The sequence below is a fragment of the Carassius gibelio genome, chromosome A20 (genome assembly GCF_023724105.1).
Source record: "Carassius gibelio isolate Cgi1373 ecotype wild population from Czech Republic chromosome A20, carGib1.2-hapl.c, whole genome shotgun sequence".
NCBI classification, from domain to species: Eukaryota; Metazoa; Chordata; class Actinopteri; order Cypriniformes; family Cyprinidae; genus Carassius; species Carassius gibelio.
In genome coordinates this window covers 22,489,581-22,504,415 of record NC_068390.1, presented here as the reverse complement: position 1 = coordinate 22,504,415, position 14,835 = coordinate 22,489,581, and the positions used below count along the sequence as shown (strand labels likewise).

The window sequence follows — 14,835 nt, the reverse complement described above, 5'->3', positions numbered from 1 at the left end:
TAAAAATATAAAAGAAGCCTCTGCAAAAAATAAAAATAAAAGGTTTGCAGCTGGTTTCGTGTCCTAATCAACAGTATTATTGTGAAATGTTATTACAATTAAAAATAACACTTAATGATGTAATGTTGGTGGCCTCATACCAGCGCAGACCAGCAAACCAGTTTAGACTCTTTCTTTTATCATGGTTTCCTTTTTTTTATTTTATTATAGGCTCTTAATAGGTTTCCTTTCCCCCTTTTATTTTAGGCTATTTATATTTACACATAAACACTATCTCACCCAAGGTGTCTAATCGCATTTATATGTTTTAATTACATCAATTCACCACACTATATTCACGTGCCTTCGAGTCTGACAGACATTATTTCTAGAAATCTCTGCTTTGCCCTGCGCCACATTTACTAAAAACAACCTGCTGAATGTGTCACAGCGCCGCAACATCCAGCGGGCGAAATCTCTGACGTAACTTCACCAATTTGCATATTCGCTTTTAGGAGAACGCTATTGGTCCCTGAATCCCCCCCGCGCTCGGCGCGCTGTATGTCATTAGTGGGTTGAGCAAACATCTTTCGGATGCCGGGAAGCGGTCATTGGTGAATCAAGCTGTCTGCAGTAACGTCAGGAGATTAGTGAATCGCAGCTGGAATGCGTGCTTGATTCACAAAGGCAAGAGAGGGAGACAAAGCCACCGCGCAGAAGATACGCACAACGGACTGCCACATCCCGCACAGGTACAGAAAAACCACGTCGACTTTCTCCATTAGATCATCCTGCATCTGTACAGCAAGGCTTTGACAGGTGTTGCTGCTTTTATTATCGCATAGAAGAGGAGAGAGAGAGAGAGATCGAGAGAGAGTGACAGAGATAGAGAGAGAGAGAGAGAGATTATTTAATAGTCTATACAAGACATTATTCTATATATAGTAGCCTACCTGTATGCATTATACAGTTCATAATTAGTATTTAATATTTTCTGCAGTTCTTTGACCCTGTATGCGTGTCACTTTTAAACAAATCACTTTTACAGAAGAGTTTATGGGGACTCAGAACTTGGAAAGTCTGTATTGGTAGACAGATGTGTTGTAATAACCATCCGCACAAGACTAAAAAGAGTAAGCAAGTCAATTGATGTTGCTGTTGAATTTGCAATAGTAGCCTAGTTTCTGAAGTGCACTCCATGACCTTGACAGACGCTGCCAGTATTGTGCTGTAATGACAGTTGCTCTTACAGGTTGATGTGGCAGGTTTACCATACGGGTTTATCATATTAGTCAGATTGAGAGAAATTACGAATTTAAACCCTTTTAGCAAAGAGAAGGAAAGTGAATGTCAGGTGATGACGACAGAGAGACCGCTCCTCCAGTGATGACTCAAAGGGGGATGCAGCAAACAGGTTGCAGTAGACTGTGATTGACACTTAACCTTTTCATTTGGCCCTTTATGCACTGAAAGAGTAAAATGCAATATATATTATGTAATGCAGAATAATTTAGCTTTAAATAGCCGTCATTTGTACCCAACGGCATTTAAAATATTTTGCTTATAACAAATAAGGTCATGTAGACTGTAATATAAACTGTAAGTGCATTTCCACTGTAAAAATTTTTTAAAAGCAATACATTTAATTACTGTTTTTTTTATCCTTCATGATCTATTCGGGTCTCAGAGTCCCCATGTTCATTTCAAATAAAAATAAAAAGTTAAAAATAAAAGTTTAATAAAACAACATTTTGTGCACCCAGCAGCCAGTTTATAGCAGTCTGTTTATATTTGTTTAGTGCATTTTTTAAGAATGTCATTTTATCTGGGGCTCAGGTTGACCCCATACGGAAGCAGCAGTCATATTTCTGGAAACATGTCAGTTCTGCCAAAATAATATTTGTCAAATGTGTTTTAATTAGGCCATAAAAACATAAAAAAGAATTTGATGGGGAATATATATTATTTGACAGGAATAATATGTTAATAAGACATTAATAATACATATCAAAATATATATAAAACAAAAAATAATTTGGGTCAGAGTAAAGTCAGAATCAACAGAATACAAGGCATCTCTAGCTTTAGTTAATCAGTATGCTTTTTGGCCCAGACCATTTCCAAAATTAAAGGCACTGTAAATCTCTGTAAATAAAGCTGAGCACTTATAGTGTGTCTATGATCATGTATAATTTATGCACATCCTTATCTCATAACAGGGTCATTGTGTTATTGTAAATGAAATAGGTCTCTGTCTGGAAGTCTTCATTTTAATCAAGTGCCTCACAATCTCTGCATTTCATTAGTCCTCATTCTATATTTAGCCACGTTTACACAGGGCAAGAATGAACCAGACAGCTCCAGCCTCTATCTATAGCCTTGAGTGAAAGTTAGAGCACGCGTGTGTGTGTTGAAGAGCGTGTATGTGTGGCTGGTGATGTGCTATTGATCCCAAAATAGCTGAGGGAGATTTAACAATGCATATGACACCGGCGACAGTGCTAGCTTTGCCCGTGGACCAAGCTTGTCAGGGTGGATCATGGGAAGAAAGGGCAGGTGGAAAAGCTCTGTGGAAATGGGTGCAAGCTGTTCCCCACTTGACTTTGTTGTTTGTGTGGGTTGACAAGAGACTGGCTCTGCTTTAAGCCCATAACCTAATCTTTTGGTGGAGCATTAGTTACCAGGGCCAGGGGTTAACATCTGCTCGGTAGGGTTCTGGGAGGTAACTGTTCCAGTTCTATTTCACCTGTCCTGAGGACAAGCTTTTGCCCTGTTTCTTGTCTGGGTGTATAGTAAACATACTCTAAACAGCTCTTGCTCTGACCTTTCATATAAGGTCATAAATGACTTGTTTGTGATACAACTTGTGTTTATATATATATATATATATATATATATATATATATATATATATATATATGTATATGTATATGTATATATATATATATATATATATATATATATATATATATATATATATATATATATACATACTGTACAAAAACACATGTACTAGATTATACATGTATACTATTATATTCTATTGACTGTATTTGTGTGTGTTTATTGGTACTGTATTGATCATTTGGTTTGTATAACTACAAAGAGGTGAATCATATTCATTATTCTTTTAGTGAATTAGAATCATTTCCTATGTTCCTGTTTCCCATGCCAAAGAAATAAAAAATAAAAATAAATCTATTCATCATATAAAGCAAATGTATCTCTTCACTAGACTTTAACTAAAGTATTTTGTTCATATGGATTTGTTTTATGATGTCTTTATGGGTTTTTTGAATCTTGAAGTTTTGCTTACTTGGATATTCAGTGGGGCAACAGAAACCTCTTAGGTTTCATTAAAGGGGGGGGAGAAATGCTCGTTTTCACTCAATATCCTGTTAATCTTGAGTACCTATAGAGTAGTACTGCATCCTTCATAACTCCAAAAAGTCTTTAGTTTTATTATATTCATAAGAGAAAGATAGTCTGTACCGATTTTTCCCGGAAAAACACGACCGGCTGGAGGCGTGACGTGTGGGCGGAGCTAAAGAATCACAAGCGCGAGTAGGCTTTTGCGTTGAGAGTGTTTGGAAGCTGTGACATTACCGTGAGGAAAAAAACATCCAAAACAAACCATGGCTTATAGTCAGATTCAGCGTATATTTATGATCCAGAATCAGATCCCGAGGCTGAAACTGAACGAGAGCAGCAGCAGCAACAACTTGCTCCGTGCAGGGCTCAAACCCGGGTCTCCGGCATGGGAGGGGACGCACTAACAAGGAGGCAGAGATATTTGAAGCAGTTTTACTCACCGCCTGCGGTTCCAACACACGATCGTGACCCTTTTTCGTTGGGATTGCATCATCCTTAAGAAATAAACGATACCCTCAAAGCATCTTCGAAATGCAGGGAACAAACACAAACACTTGCACAACTCCGTTGATGCTCTGCAAAAATAAACTCCATCCACTGGTCCCTTAATGCTGTTTTTTTTTTTTGGTAATCTGTGCAGGGTTGTCTTGCCCTGGCAACCAAAAATACACTTCTTTTGTGACATTTCGCGACGCTCTCGCTCTGATCAGTGAATGTCTGTGCTCTGCTCTACAGGAGCGCACGCTCTTCCGGAAGAAATGCCCTTAGGACCCATATAAGGAAATTCCGCTCCATCTAACGTCACACAGAGCCATACTCGAAAATAACTTTCCGAAACTTGTGACAAACCGGAATGAGTATTTTTGGAACAGAAATACTCCTTCAAATGTACAACTTAATTTTTGAAACTTTGTCCATGTTTAGCATGGGAATCCAACTCTTTAACAGTGTAAAAAACTCAGTATGCATGAAATAGCATTTCACCCACCCTTTAAAATACCTTCATTTGTGTTTAAACGATTAACAAAAGTAATATGGGTTTGGAACGACATGAGGGTGAGTAAATAATGACAGAATTAAAAATTTTGGGTGAAAAATTCAGTTAAATGCTGTTAAAGGAATGTTTCACCCAAAAATGAATATCTAGCCATTTTTCACCATGATGTTTGTTTGATTATAAGTTAATAATGGCTTACAGTATACTGTAGTCTGAAGATGTCTTGTGGCTTCATAAAATTTAAAATATAGTGCACAAAAGCGTATAGAAAAACTTTTTTGATACTTAACATAGCTTTTTTTTTCTTTGGCATATTTGGAGCTTCACAAACAATTATGATTGTGAACTGCAAAAGTGTACAATGTATCATGGAAGCATTTGCTGATATTAGAAAAATATTTCCAATTTTGTTGTTGTGTACCATTTACAGCCATGAAGGGAGAGCATTTATTTGCCAACATGAGAAGCGCTCCATTCCTCCAGCGGGTTTACCTCCTAGGAGGGGAAGAACTGGTAGTCCTCCAGTCCACCATGGGAGAGTCCTCACTGGGAGACAGTTTCCAACAAATCACCGACTTCAATGATCTCCCCATGTCCCTCTTTGCCTGCAACGTGGACCAGTCAGTATTTGAAGACCATGAGGGCAAGGTAAGGTTAAATGAAATTACTCCCATTTTGTTCCATCTCACCAGCACTTAATTTGCAAGTCACTTTTTAAAAAAGTGTGTTGGCAGTTCAGTGCCACTAGTGGCACCAAATGAAATCGCAAAATTATGATTGTTTCCAAACAGGATGATAAAAAAATTTCAACCACTCTTTCTTCTAGTATTCAGCTTTGTAAGGGAAACAGGTCAATTTAGCTCAAAGGGAATCATTTAAGATTTTAAGGGGAATTTGAACAGAATCACTGTTTCATGGCTGTTCACGGAGACGCGCCTGTGGTTCAGTGAACGAGCCGTTTAACATCAAATCTGCGCTGGATACTAATATCCAAACTATAGTGAAAACACTATTAGCACAGTAACAAGATCGGCAGCTTAAGACATTAACTTGTAAGCACAAAACACAAGATACTTCTCTTTTCAATATGAATAAGGCTTTATTAGATAAATCTAAGACATATAAACTAATCTAACACATAAACGCACGCACACACACATTCACACAAGTTGCAGGAAGGTCGAAAGTTAGGGAAAGATGAGTTTAAGAGAATGGAAATATGGAATCCCAAGTTAACAGCAATACGTTAAATTGCATAAACATGAACAACCATCAATCACGTAATTAGCGCTCGCATTGAGTTCCTCAATGGGGTTAAAATTATATTAGATACACCAGCACAACAAATATCTGGGAATACGTTGCCTTCGTTTGCTGTGAAAGGGACTCCAGTTGAAAGGGGTATCCCGGTGTCGCTGATTGGCTGGAAGTTCAGTAGTGAAGTGACGTCTTGGGAAGCCCGTGGTTGTTGAGCGTTGGCTGAAAGTGCGGAGTCGTGTTCGCTGGTTGAAGTTGAATGGACGTTACAAAACTTAACTCAGAACACGAAACTCTCAAACGGAAAAGAAAAGAAATAAAGTTTGACGAGACTAGGTTGTGTTCCTTCTCATTGTGGCATAAGTAGCAGCAGGCAGGCACGCTGGAACCGCGCTCGAAGAACCATGATGACTAACCACATGGCTAGATGCTACAAGCTAAAGCTAGGTAGCAAAGCTACAAGCTAAGAGCAGGCATGACTGATAGCCCGAGCAAGGCTGGAACTAAAAGCAGACTAAAAGCCGACATGGCTAATAGCAGCAGCTAGACTAGAACAAAAAGCAGACTAAAAGCAAGGCATGACTAAAAGCAAGTCATGACTAAAAGCAAAATTTCATGGGGTCCAAAGTATTTAAAACTTCCTTGTTGGCCACCCCTCAAATGTTGCCTTGACCAATCAGATATGTTCTTTGGGTGGGTATCATAAATCATTTGTTTATCTTACCAAGCATGTGGTTCTTGCCTCACAGGGTCTAATTTTGGACATGATTCCTATAACATGATTATGATATATTTTACAAATAAATGATTGTCAGGACAATATCAAGCAAGAAAATGCGATTATTTGAATACTAGACATGACTAGGTATCCTATAGTTATCAAAAGACATACACAATAAGTGATTATACATGATAGTCAAATGTGTGGGTTACACGTAAATGAATATGGAGTTAAGCAATGGAATGATTCATTCATAAGTCTTTTTTGAGTTCATTCTGGTCCATATATAATGTATAAAAAGGGTTTCTTTGCCATTCTCTGGCAAAGGACTTTTCTGTGAAGACAAAGGTTTAAAGCCCTTCCCCCTTAGGAATTTCAGTCTGGTTTCACTGGCTGGGGGGGGAAGTCAATGCAAGTATTTAACTTGATCTCCTGGGTTTACATGTGATGTCCAGCGTTGCATTCCAATCACGAACAATAAATTTGACAATCTCTTCTTCGAATTAAAATTGTCAATAATTGTTCTATTGGTGTTAATGTTGAAAGCTGTTGTGTGAACAAGTTGGTTGGTTGGTTATCTTGCTTGGTTCCTGTGGCACTAGAACTGATTTATGACTTCCTTGAGGAATTCAGCTCATGTTTCAATGCACACAGCTCTGATAGACTCTTTGATTTGTCTGATTTGACTCATTTCTGCTACAGCTTATAAATTCACAGTTAAAGTTTAACAATGAGAAGAACATTTAAAGAAACAATAATTTTCCACTTAAGTGAGTTTGAAATGATTTTTAGCACAGTAAATACATCATGAATACATAGGAACAAAAGCAGTTTGATTGGATGTTATGCTGGAATGCTGTAATGGAAAAGCGGATCCCTAGACCTCCATTACATGATTGTGAATTAGGCCTCTCCAACCCAGTTATCCATGTAGGCCACTTCAGGTGTGAAATTCAGCTTGTGGGCTCTCATCGACATTGCTTTCCCCTCATTTGCAAACAGTCTAAAGATTGACTTTACACCTAGAGGCAAGGGAGTATCTTTCACATCCTTCATGTGAAAGCATATTTGTGGTATGGGAACATATTGACAAAATGCAGATGAAACCCCTGAAATACTATATTTATTCCCATAGCTTCAGTTCAGCATTGACACACAGACACATGATTGATAATATGATCTAATAAGAAGCTTTTATAGTAGTTTTTAATGAGCTGCAACTTGGGGATAAAACATGGAGGGAAATTTAAAAAATAAATAAATATAAAATTCACTCTCCTGTCTTTCCAAACCCATATGATTTTCTTTTGTTAAACCAAATTAAATGTTAGAACACTTTTCCAAGCAATAAAAATAAAATGAGAATGGGTCCAAAAATATTACCAAAATATTACCATTACCAAAGTAATCTATACAGGTTGTGTGCTTTATTTTGTCATTTGAGAGCAGTGAAGTTCCCATTCCCATTTATTTTATGAAAAGGAGACGTGTAAGCATTCTGACTAACATCTCATTTATTTTGTGTTTCATGGCAGAAGATAAATGTGTTAAAATAATATGATGACAGAATTTTTCTTTTTTGGTGAACTATTCCTTTGAAGATTTAGCCCACAAGCATTTAGCTTGTCTTTAGTGTGGCGATATAACTTACTTAGTGTCAGATAATTTCTTCCATATTGTGATGTGCATCAGAGTGAAATGGACTGTTGTAAAAAAAAAAAAGTTGGGCGGGGACTTGGTTCTACCGATCAGTTGAATGTGAGCTTTGAGTCGATTATAAGAAAGGGGTGGAATTTATGCAGACTAAATGATTGGAGAAGTCTGGAATCACTAGATAGAAGTCTGATGTTTCACCAGAAGATCACATTATGAGTATGTAATACATAAATAAAACATATCCATAAATGATTTGTTGACACTAATATAATTTCCACCCTAAGCCATTTTTGCTGCCTGACATACACAAAAATAATGACTCATAACTCGAGGACTGTAGCAAGGAGAGTCAAAAGGTTGGTTTGATTGAAAACTCTCTGTACTTTCAGTGGAAAAATTATTTAATTTGGACATTTTCTTGCTGAGAAATAGCTGATAAAAATGAAAGAAAAATGTGTGTGCTCGAGAAATTTTCATATATGTCTTATTTGACATTAAATATCTCAGGACAGAAATGTGGTAGGAGGAAAATTCTTTAGTGAGGATATTCCCCAGCATGTTAGCTTTATCTGTTTCAAATTTTATGGTGATAAAGAATCCAAAAGTTACAGTATTTTGTAACAAAACAAGCCTTTTTGTTTAGCTTTTGACTCCCTGAAGGAAAATTAAAAACAGTTATTTTCTGAGGGCCATACAAAAAAACAATGACTCATAACTCCAAGACCGTAGCAAGGGGAGTCAAAAGGTAGGTAGCGTCTGATATAATTTTTTCTACATTTTTATGGGGGAAAAAAATCTGAAAATCTGAAAATTTGAACATTCTCATGCTGAGAAATAGGTGATAACATGTAAGAAAAATTTGTGTGGTCAAGGGAAATTGTTCATATCATTTTTATTTGATGTTCAATATCTCATGAAAGAAATAAAGAAGAAATCTTTTTGGTGATGTACCCCAACATGTGTGCTGTATTTGAATTACATTTTGTGGTGAGATCATTAAGTAATCAAAAGTTACAGCTTTTGGAACAATGGTAGTCCTTCTCTTAACCCTTTACACAGCTCTTTACAAGTTTATATAATATATATATATATATATATATATATATATATATATATATATATATATATATATATATATATATATATATATATATATATATATATATATATATATATATATATATATATATATATATATATATATATATATATATATATATATATTGTTAATATATATATATTCATTTTTTTATTATTATTATTTATCAGCAAATAATTTGGCACTACTTTGGGGTTAATCAAAGTGCCTACATGCATTGTAAAGCTTAGACTCTGAACCATTTTTTTTGATCAAGGCATTTAGAAAATAATTTTCTGCTGACATTCTCTTGAATGTTACATCACTTGGAACAGGAAACTCAGCATATTTGACCTCCAGCTGAAAATAGTTTTAAGAACTCCAATCATGTGATATGCTGAGCTCTGCCAGGTCTGTCTGCCTCTCTGACCTGCACTGGACTGCATCACACACACAGAAAAAAAGAAATCTGAACACACAGGCACATACACAGTTCTCACACTGATCCGTCCTGACAGCTACTCTCAGACAGATTAGATCATCTGATAGAAGGACTCTGTAAAAGGTGGCCCACGACTCGCTCCATTGAGTCACAAGCTCCAGAAGGGTTCCTCGTAAAACAGAACAAGTGTTCAGTCTTTTACTCATGAATGACTCCACTAATGCAAACACACACAGTAAACCTTGAAAAGTATACTCAGTATACCCACAAGTCGAACCTGACTTGGCATGACACATGTGGTTAAAATCCTTACGTAACAAGTAACAGTGTTGAAAGTTATTGTTGTTAAGGTGAATTCAGTGATCCATAATGAGAGACTTTGTTGTACCACACTGTTTGTTTGGTTTGGGGCAAGGTTGTGTTGCTTCAGTGCTTTTGCTTAATGTTGCCCGAATCAAGTTTCAGTAACACTATGACAGTGTGGGTGTCGTGCAGCTTTTTTAGTATGATGTAATAATAAAAAATGGATGATTCTTTTATTTATGATGTACCAGTCCTGGTCCTAATTAAACATAAATTAAGTATCAAAACAGTTTAGAAAACAAAGCCACTACAGAATCATTGTGTCACCCAGCAATACAAAATTATAATTTCTAAATATATTAGTGTTTTTGAATGAACTGGCTGAATGAACGATTCAATTACTCACTCTTAAAGGGTTAGTTCACTGATAAACGAAAATTATGTCATTAATGACTCACCCTCGTTCCAACCCGTAAGACCTCCGTTCATCTTCAGAACACAGTTTAAGATATTTTAGATTTAGTCCGAGAGCTTTCTGTCCCTCCATTGAAAATGTATGTACGGTATACTGTCCATGTCCAGAAAGGTAAGAAAAACATCATCAAAGTACGGAGATGAACGGAGGTCTTATGGGTTTGGAACGACATGAGGGTGAGTCATTAATTACATAATTTAAATTTTTGGGTGAACTATCCCTTTAAAGACTAGTCACTTTTATCATTCCTGAATGAATTAATGCTGTGAGTAAATGACTCCCTCATATAAACAGCCATCTACTGGCGTATTGATGTAATCTGCAGAAAGAGTCATAAAAATAAAAAAAAACATCAACTGTTGTATAAATTGTTTTATTGAATATTATGTATACTTTCTGCAACAGCATATATGTTTTTTTTTTACTATTCAGGTATTTATTAATAAAATTGGTCAAATAATATGGCAGTCCACAAATGTGGGACAACAGTTTTGCTGCAGGTCAAATAAATGTAGTATTTTATATCTGAGCAAAGCTGTGAGCCAAACAGTTATTTAGCCACATACTGTAGCAAGAATTCAAAGAAAAACTCATTACTTCATGATTATCAATTAAAAGCTGATTTGCAGTGTCTATTATAAAACAAGCTCCCTCTCATGAAGGAGGGAACATATGCTTAATTAGGCAGCTAATTGTGCTGAGAATACTGCTCTGGATATTTGACTATTTCCCATACAAATGCCATGAAATATTAACTGATTAACAGAGCATGATTGCATCTCCTGTACTGCCCAACTTGCATTAATTGCTGACCTGTTTACTCTTGATAAAAATCTTCTCTCTTTCCTCTTGAATTGAAGACAGAGCACATGGTCGTTGGATGCAGAAGCTGTCTGATAGTTACTCAACTGATTGTCATTTAATGAATCTGTCTCTGATTGGAACAGGATAATTTTACACTTATGGGTGTAACGGGACCCACTGACCCATTTATATAACCTACAGAGTATTCAGCATCCCTGATTGGATTTGGCAAACATCCGGAGAGCAATGGAATGCTCCAGATTCATGAAGCTTAATGACAGATGACAGCGAGACAGAATAGACTGTTGCTATTCTCGTTTCTCCCGCTCTCCCCTCTGGCCTGGATGTGGACCACTGTCGACTGCCCTCACTTTGCTGATTGATCAAGGGAGATCAAATTGTTCTAAAGGAGCATCAGCACTGTGCCGTTGCCTTCAGGCGTGATTCACAGTCCTGTCAAAATGTTTGATTGTGTTTGGCATCTCTGGATGAGACTGCTTGTGCATCTGAGCCGCTGAATCAATTTAGTAGGATGTGATTATATTAACCTCATGAATGAAAGGCCCAGGTGATGCATAGGGTCTATTTAAAGACATATGGCGTTATTAGCTCCCTAAGAATAGGAAAGCAATCTTACAGATTTTGCAAAATTAGGCAGTCTGGAGCCCACACGGAGAGCTGATGCAGTGTGAATTATGCAGCATAACTCTTATGTCAACTCTAAAACCAACTGTCTTCCTTTCTAATTATTTTGTTTTGACAGCCAAATTTTCAAACTTCAAGCTATTTTCCTTGTCAGGTTAAAGGGACAGTCCACCCAAAAATGAACATTTTGTCATCATTTACTCAACCTCATTCCATTCCTAACCTGTATGTCTTTCTCTCTTCTGCAGAACACAAAAGAAGGTATTTTGAAGATTGTTGGTAACCAAAAAGTTTCAGTTCTTATTAACTTCGTTTTTACAACAGAGCCAAACAGGTATTGGAAGTCAATGGGAACTGAAAACTGTTTGGTTACCAATGTTTTTCAAGATATCTTCATTTGTCATGTTGTCCCAACATGAGGGTGAGTAAATGATTTCATTTTTGGGTGAATTACCAAACAGTCTCAGCAACTGTAAAATGGAAGTCAATGGGAATTCAAAATGTTTGGTTACCAACATGCTTAAAAAAAAAATTTTTTTGTCACTTTGTTACAACAAGGATGAGTAACTGATGACAGAATTTCATTTCTGGATGAATTGTAGCTTTTATTTTATTTGCCATTTTCCTCTCATTATATACTACATAAGAGATTTTTACATAAGAGACTGTTCTACTATTTTCATATTGCTATTGCGGTGGCATTTGCTGACGGAATTACCGACGTCAGCTGGCAGTACGTCATGACTATCCATCATAGACTTTTTTGTGTCTCTCCCTTGAGCTCACCCTGAATCAATACAATTGATCTCCACTTTGGAAATGTCACACACGCAAACCTAGACATGATTCACATAGTGTTTCACTCACAAGCTGCCACTTGAGTTGTTAGCATGGCAAACATGGAGAAAGGTTCTCTGCTACAGGGAAGTGAGATTTATCCTTCAGATGTGCTGTTTGCAGAGCATACAGTGTTTTGATGTCATTGATGATGTCAAATAAATATTAAATTCAACTATACTAACTGCAGTTAAAACAGTGCTCAGTGCCCGACAAATATTTAGTCAGAAAACAAATCTTTAGTTAGAAAACAAATATTGACTCTGAATTTACATTTTGAATTAAATATTCAAATGAATTAAATGTAATTATTATACAATGTATTAAACTGAGATGCTTTTAATAATGGTAAACCAAATGGAATTTTAAAGGACTGTCAGAACGGTATTCTGTTTGTCACCTTAATTCAAATTTAGGAATTCAACTGGAATTTTAAAGGCATTTTGTATTCAGTTCTGAATAGCAACGACACAGCTATGTGAAGGCACCAGCACCATATCCTACTGGCTACCAGAGACGTTACTGAAATCAAACAATGATTTAAAATGTACAGTATCACCTGTGGAGCATGCACAAAGTCCTGACTGTACAGTTTCCTGTATGATGTCACTAAGGACCCTTGACAAAAGACAGACGAATCTAGAAGAGTTTAGAGCAGCTCTGGTTTCGTTGGGGTTATGTAATCGAGCTCACTGGTCATGAGTTCTGCTTTATATGGTCATATCAGTTTTAAGTGGAGTTACAAGTATGGCCTTTTGTTCTGCATGAATTCCTTTCCTCAGGCCGAAGCACTATAGCTGTTCCAGTGTGTGTGTGTGTGTGTGTGTGTGTGTGTTTGACTAACAACCCTATCCTCCATCATGCAAGGCTAAAGTTCACCGAATGGCCGTAACTGTAGCCCAGTAATGTAACACTGCAGAAATATCAGACGTCTACCCTCTTGAATGACGTTTATAGAGTGCAGGGACACAGAAAAAAAACAGGCTAATGCAATCCTCAAGTGAGCCATTAACATTCCAGTGTCACTCTTTTATTGTCCTGGCTAGCGTTGATACGTGATGCTGTAGCTCTTGTTTTGCAGACTGTCAAGGTTAAATACTTGAATAAGGATCTGTTAGCATTAACTGTGCGTGACGTGTGCATGACCTCTCCGCTGTACCTGTACTCAGTGCTGCGCTCAATGTTTTTGCCAAGGGGGTTGAAAACCTCCCACTCACTACACATGCTTATGTCATCGTAGTGTCCTCTCTCCAAGCATTCTCCTGATCAGCTCCATTACATAATGCTCATACCTCTCGCCTGTCGTCTGTAAGCTTTTCTAAGTGTCAACGACAGTTCATAACAATCCTGTGACTATGGAATATGTAAAATCTTCCAAAACCTAGTGGCTTGTTTGCCTAGACAACATAGCACACAAAGGCTGTTCCAAAAGGTAGAGAGCATAAACATGATACCTAATTTTGGCCAGCATCACATACTGAATGCGGCATTGAAGGTAGTCCCAGAATGCATTGCATATCAGCAGAGTGAAACATTACATTGAAGATGGCATATGAGGCTAGCTGTAACTTTTACAAACATGATTAATTCTATTGTAATATTAATAATATTTCAAAAATATTAATTAAAATATTTCATTTAACACCAAAATGTCGGTACGTTTTTTTAAATAAGCATTTTATGCTCACCAAAGGCTGCATTTATTTGCACAAAAATACAGCAAAAACAATGGTACTGTGAAATATAATTGGAATTTAAAATCACTATGTTCAATATTATTATTATTTTTTTTTTTTTATGAAATGTATTTCTTCGATGGCAAGGCTGAATTTTTTTACATCATTACTCCACTCTTCAGTTGTACATGATCCTTCAGAGATTATTCTAATATGCTGATTTGGTGCTTAAGAAACATATCGTCAACATTGAAAAAAGTTGTTGTGTTTAATATTTTTGTAGAAACTGTGATGCATTTTTTTTAGGATTCTTTGATGAATAGAAACTTCAAAAGAAAAGCATTTATTCATTCATTAGATTTTTTTTATATTATACATGTCTTTACTGTTTGTTTGGATCAATTGAATGCATCTTTGCTGAAAGAAGTATTAATTTATTAATACATTTTTTTACTGCCTACAATTTTACAATTTTACAAATGCAATATATGCTACGTAGTTGAACATAATGTAAGTCACTTTGAATTAAAGCGTTTGCCAAATTTATGTACCATATGCATTTATTGCGTTCACTGACATCCACCATAGTATTT

The 14,835-nt window shown here is 36.4% G+C and overlaps 1 protein-coding gene across 1 annotated transcript in view; it reads left to right on the top strand.

The window, feature by feature from the left end:
• The first annotated feature begins 567 nt into the window (after nucleotides 1–567).
• LOC127938493 (calcipressin-2) overlaps nucleotides 568–14,835 on the top strand; it is a 66,975-nt gene continuing 52,707 nt past the window's right edge. The window contains exons 1-2 of the mRNA XM_052535143.1: nucleotides 568–731; nucleotides 4,779–4,996. Coding sequence (XP_052391103.1) covers nucleotides 4,781–4,996 — 216 coding nt within the window. The 5' untranslated portion in view covers nucleotides 568–731; nucleotides 4,779–4,780. The remainder of the gene's footprint in view (nucleotides 732–4,778; nucleotides 4,997–14,835) is intronic.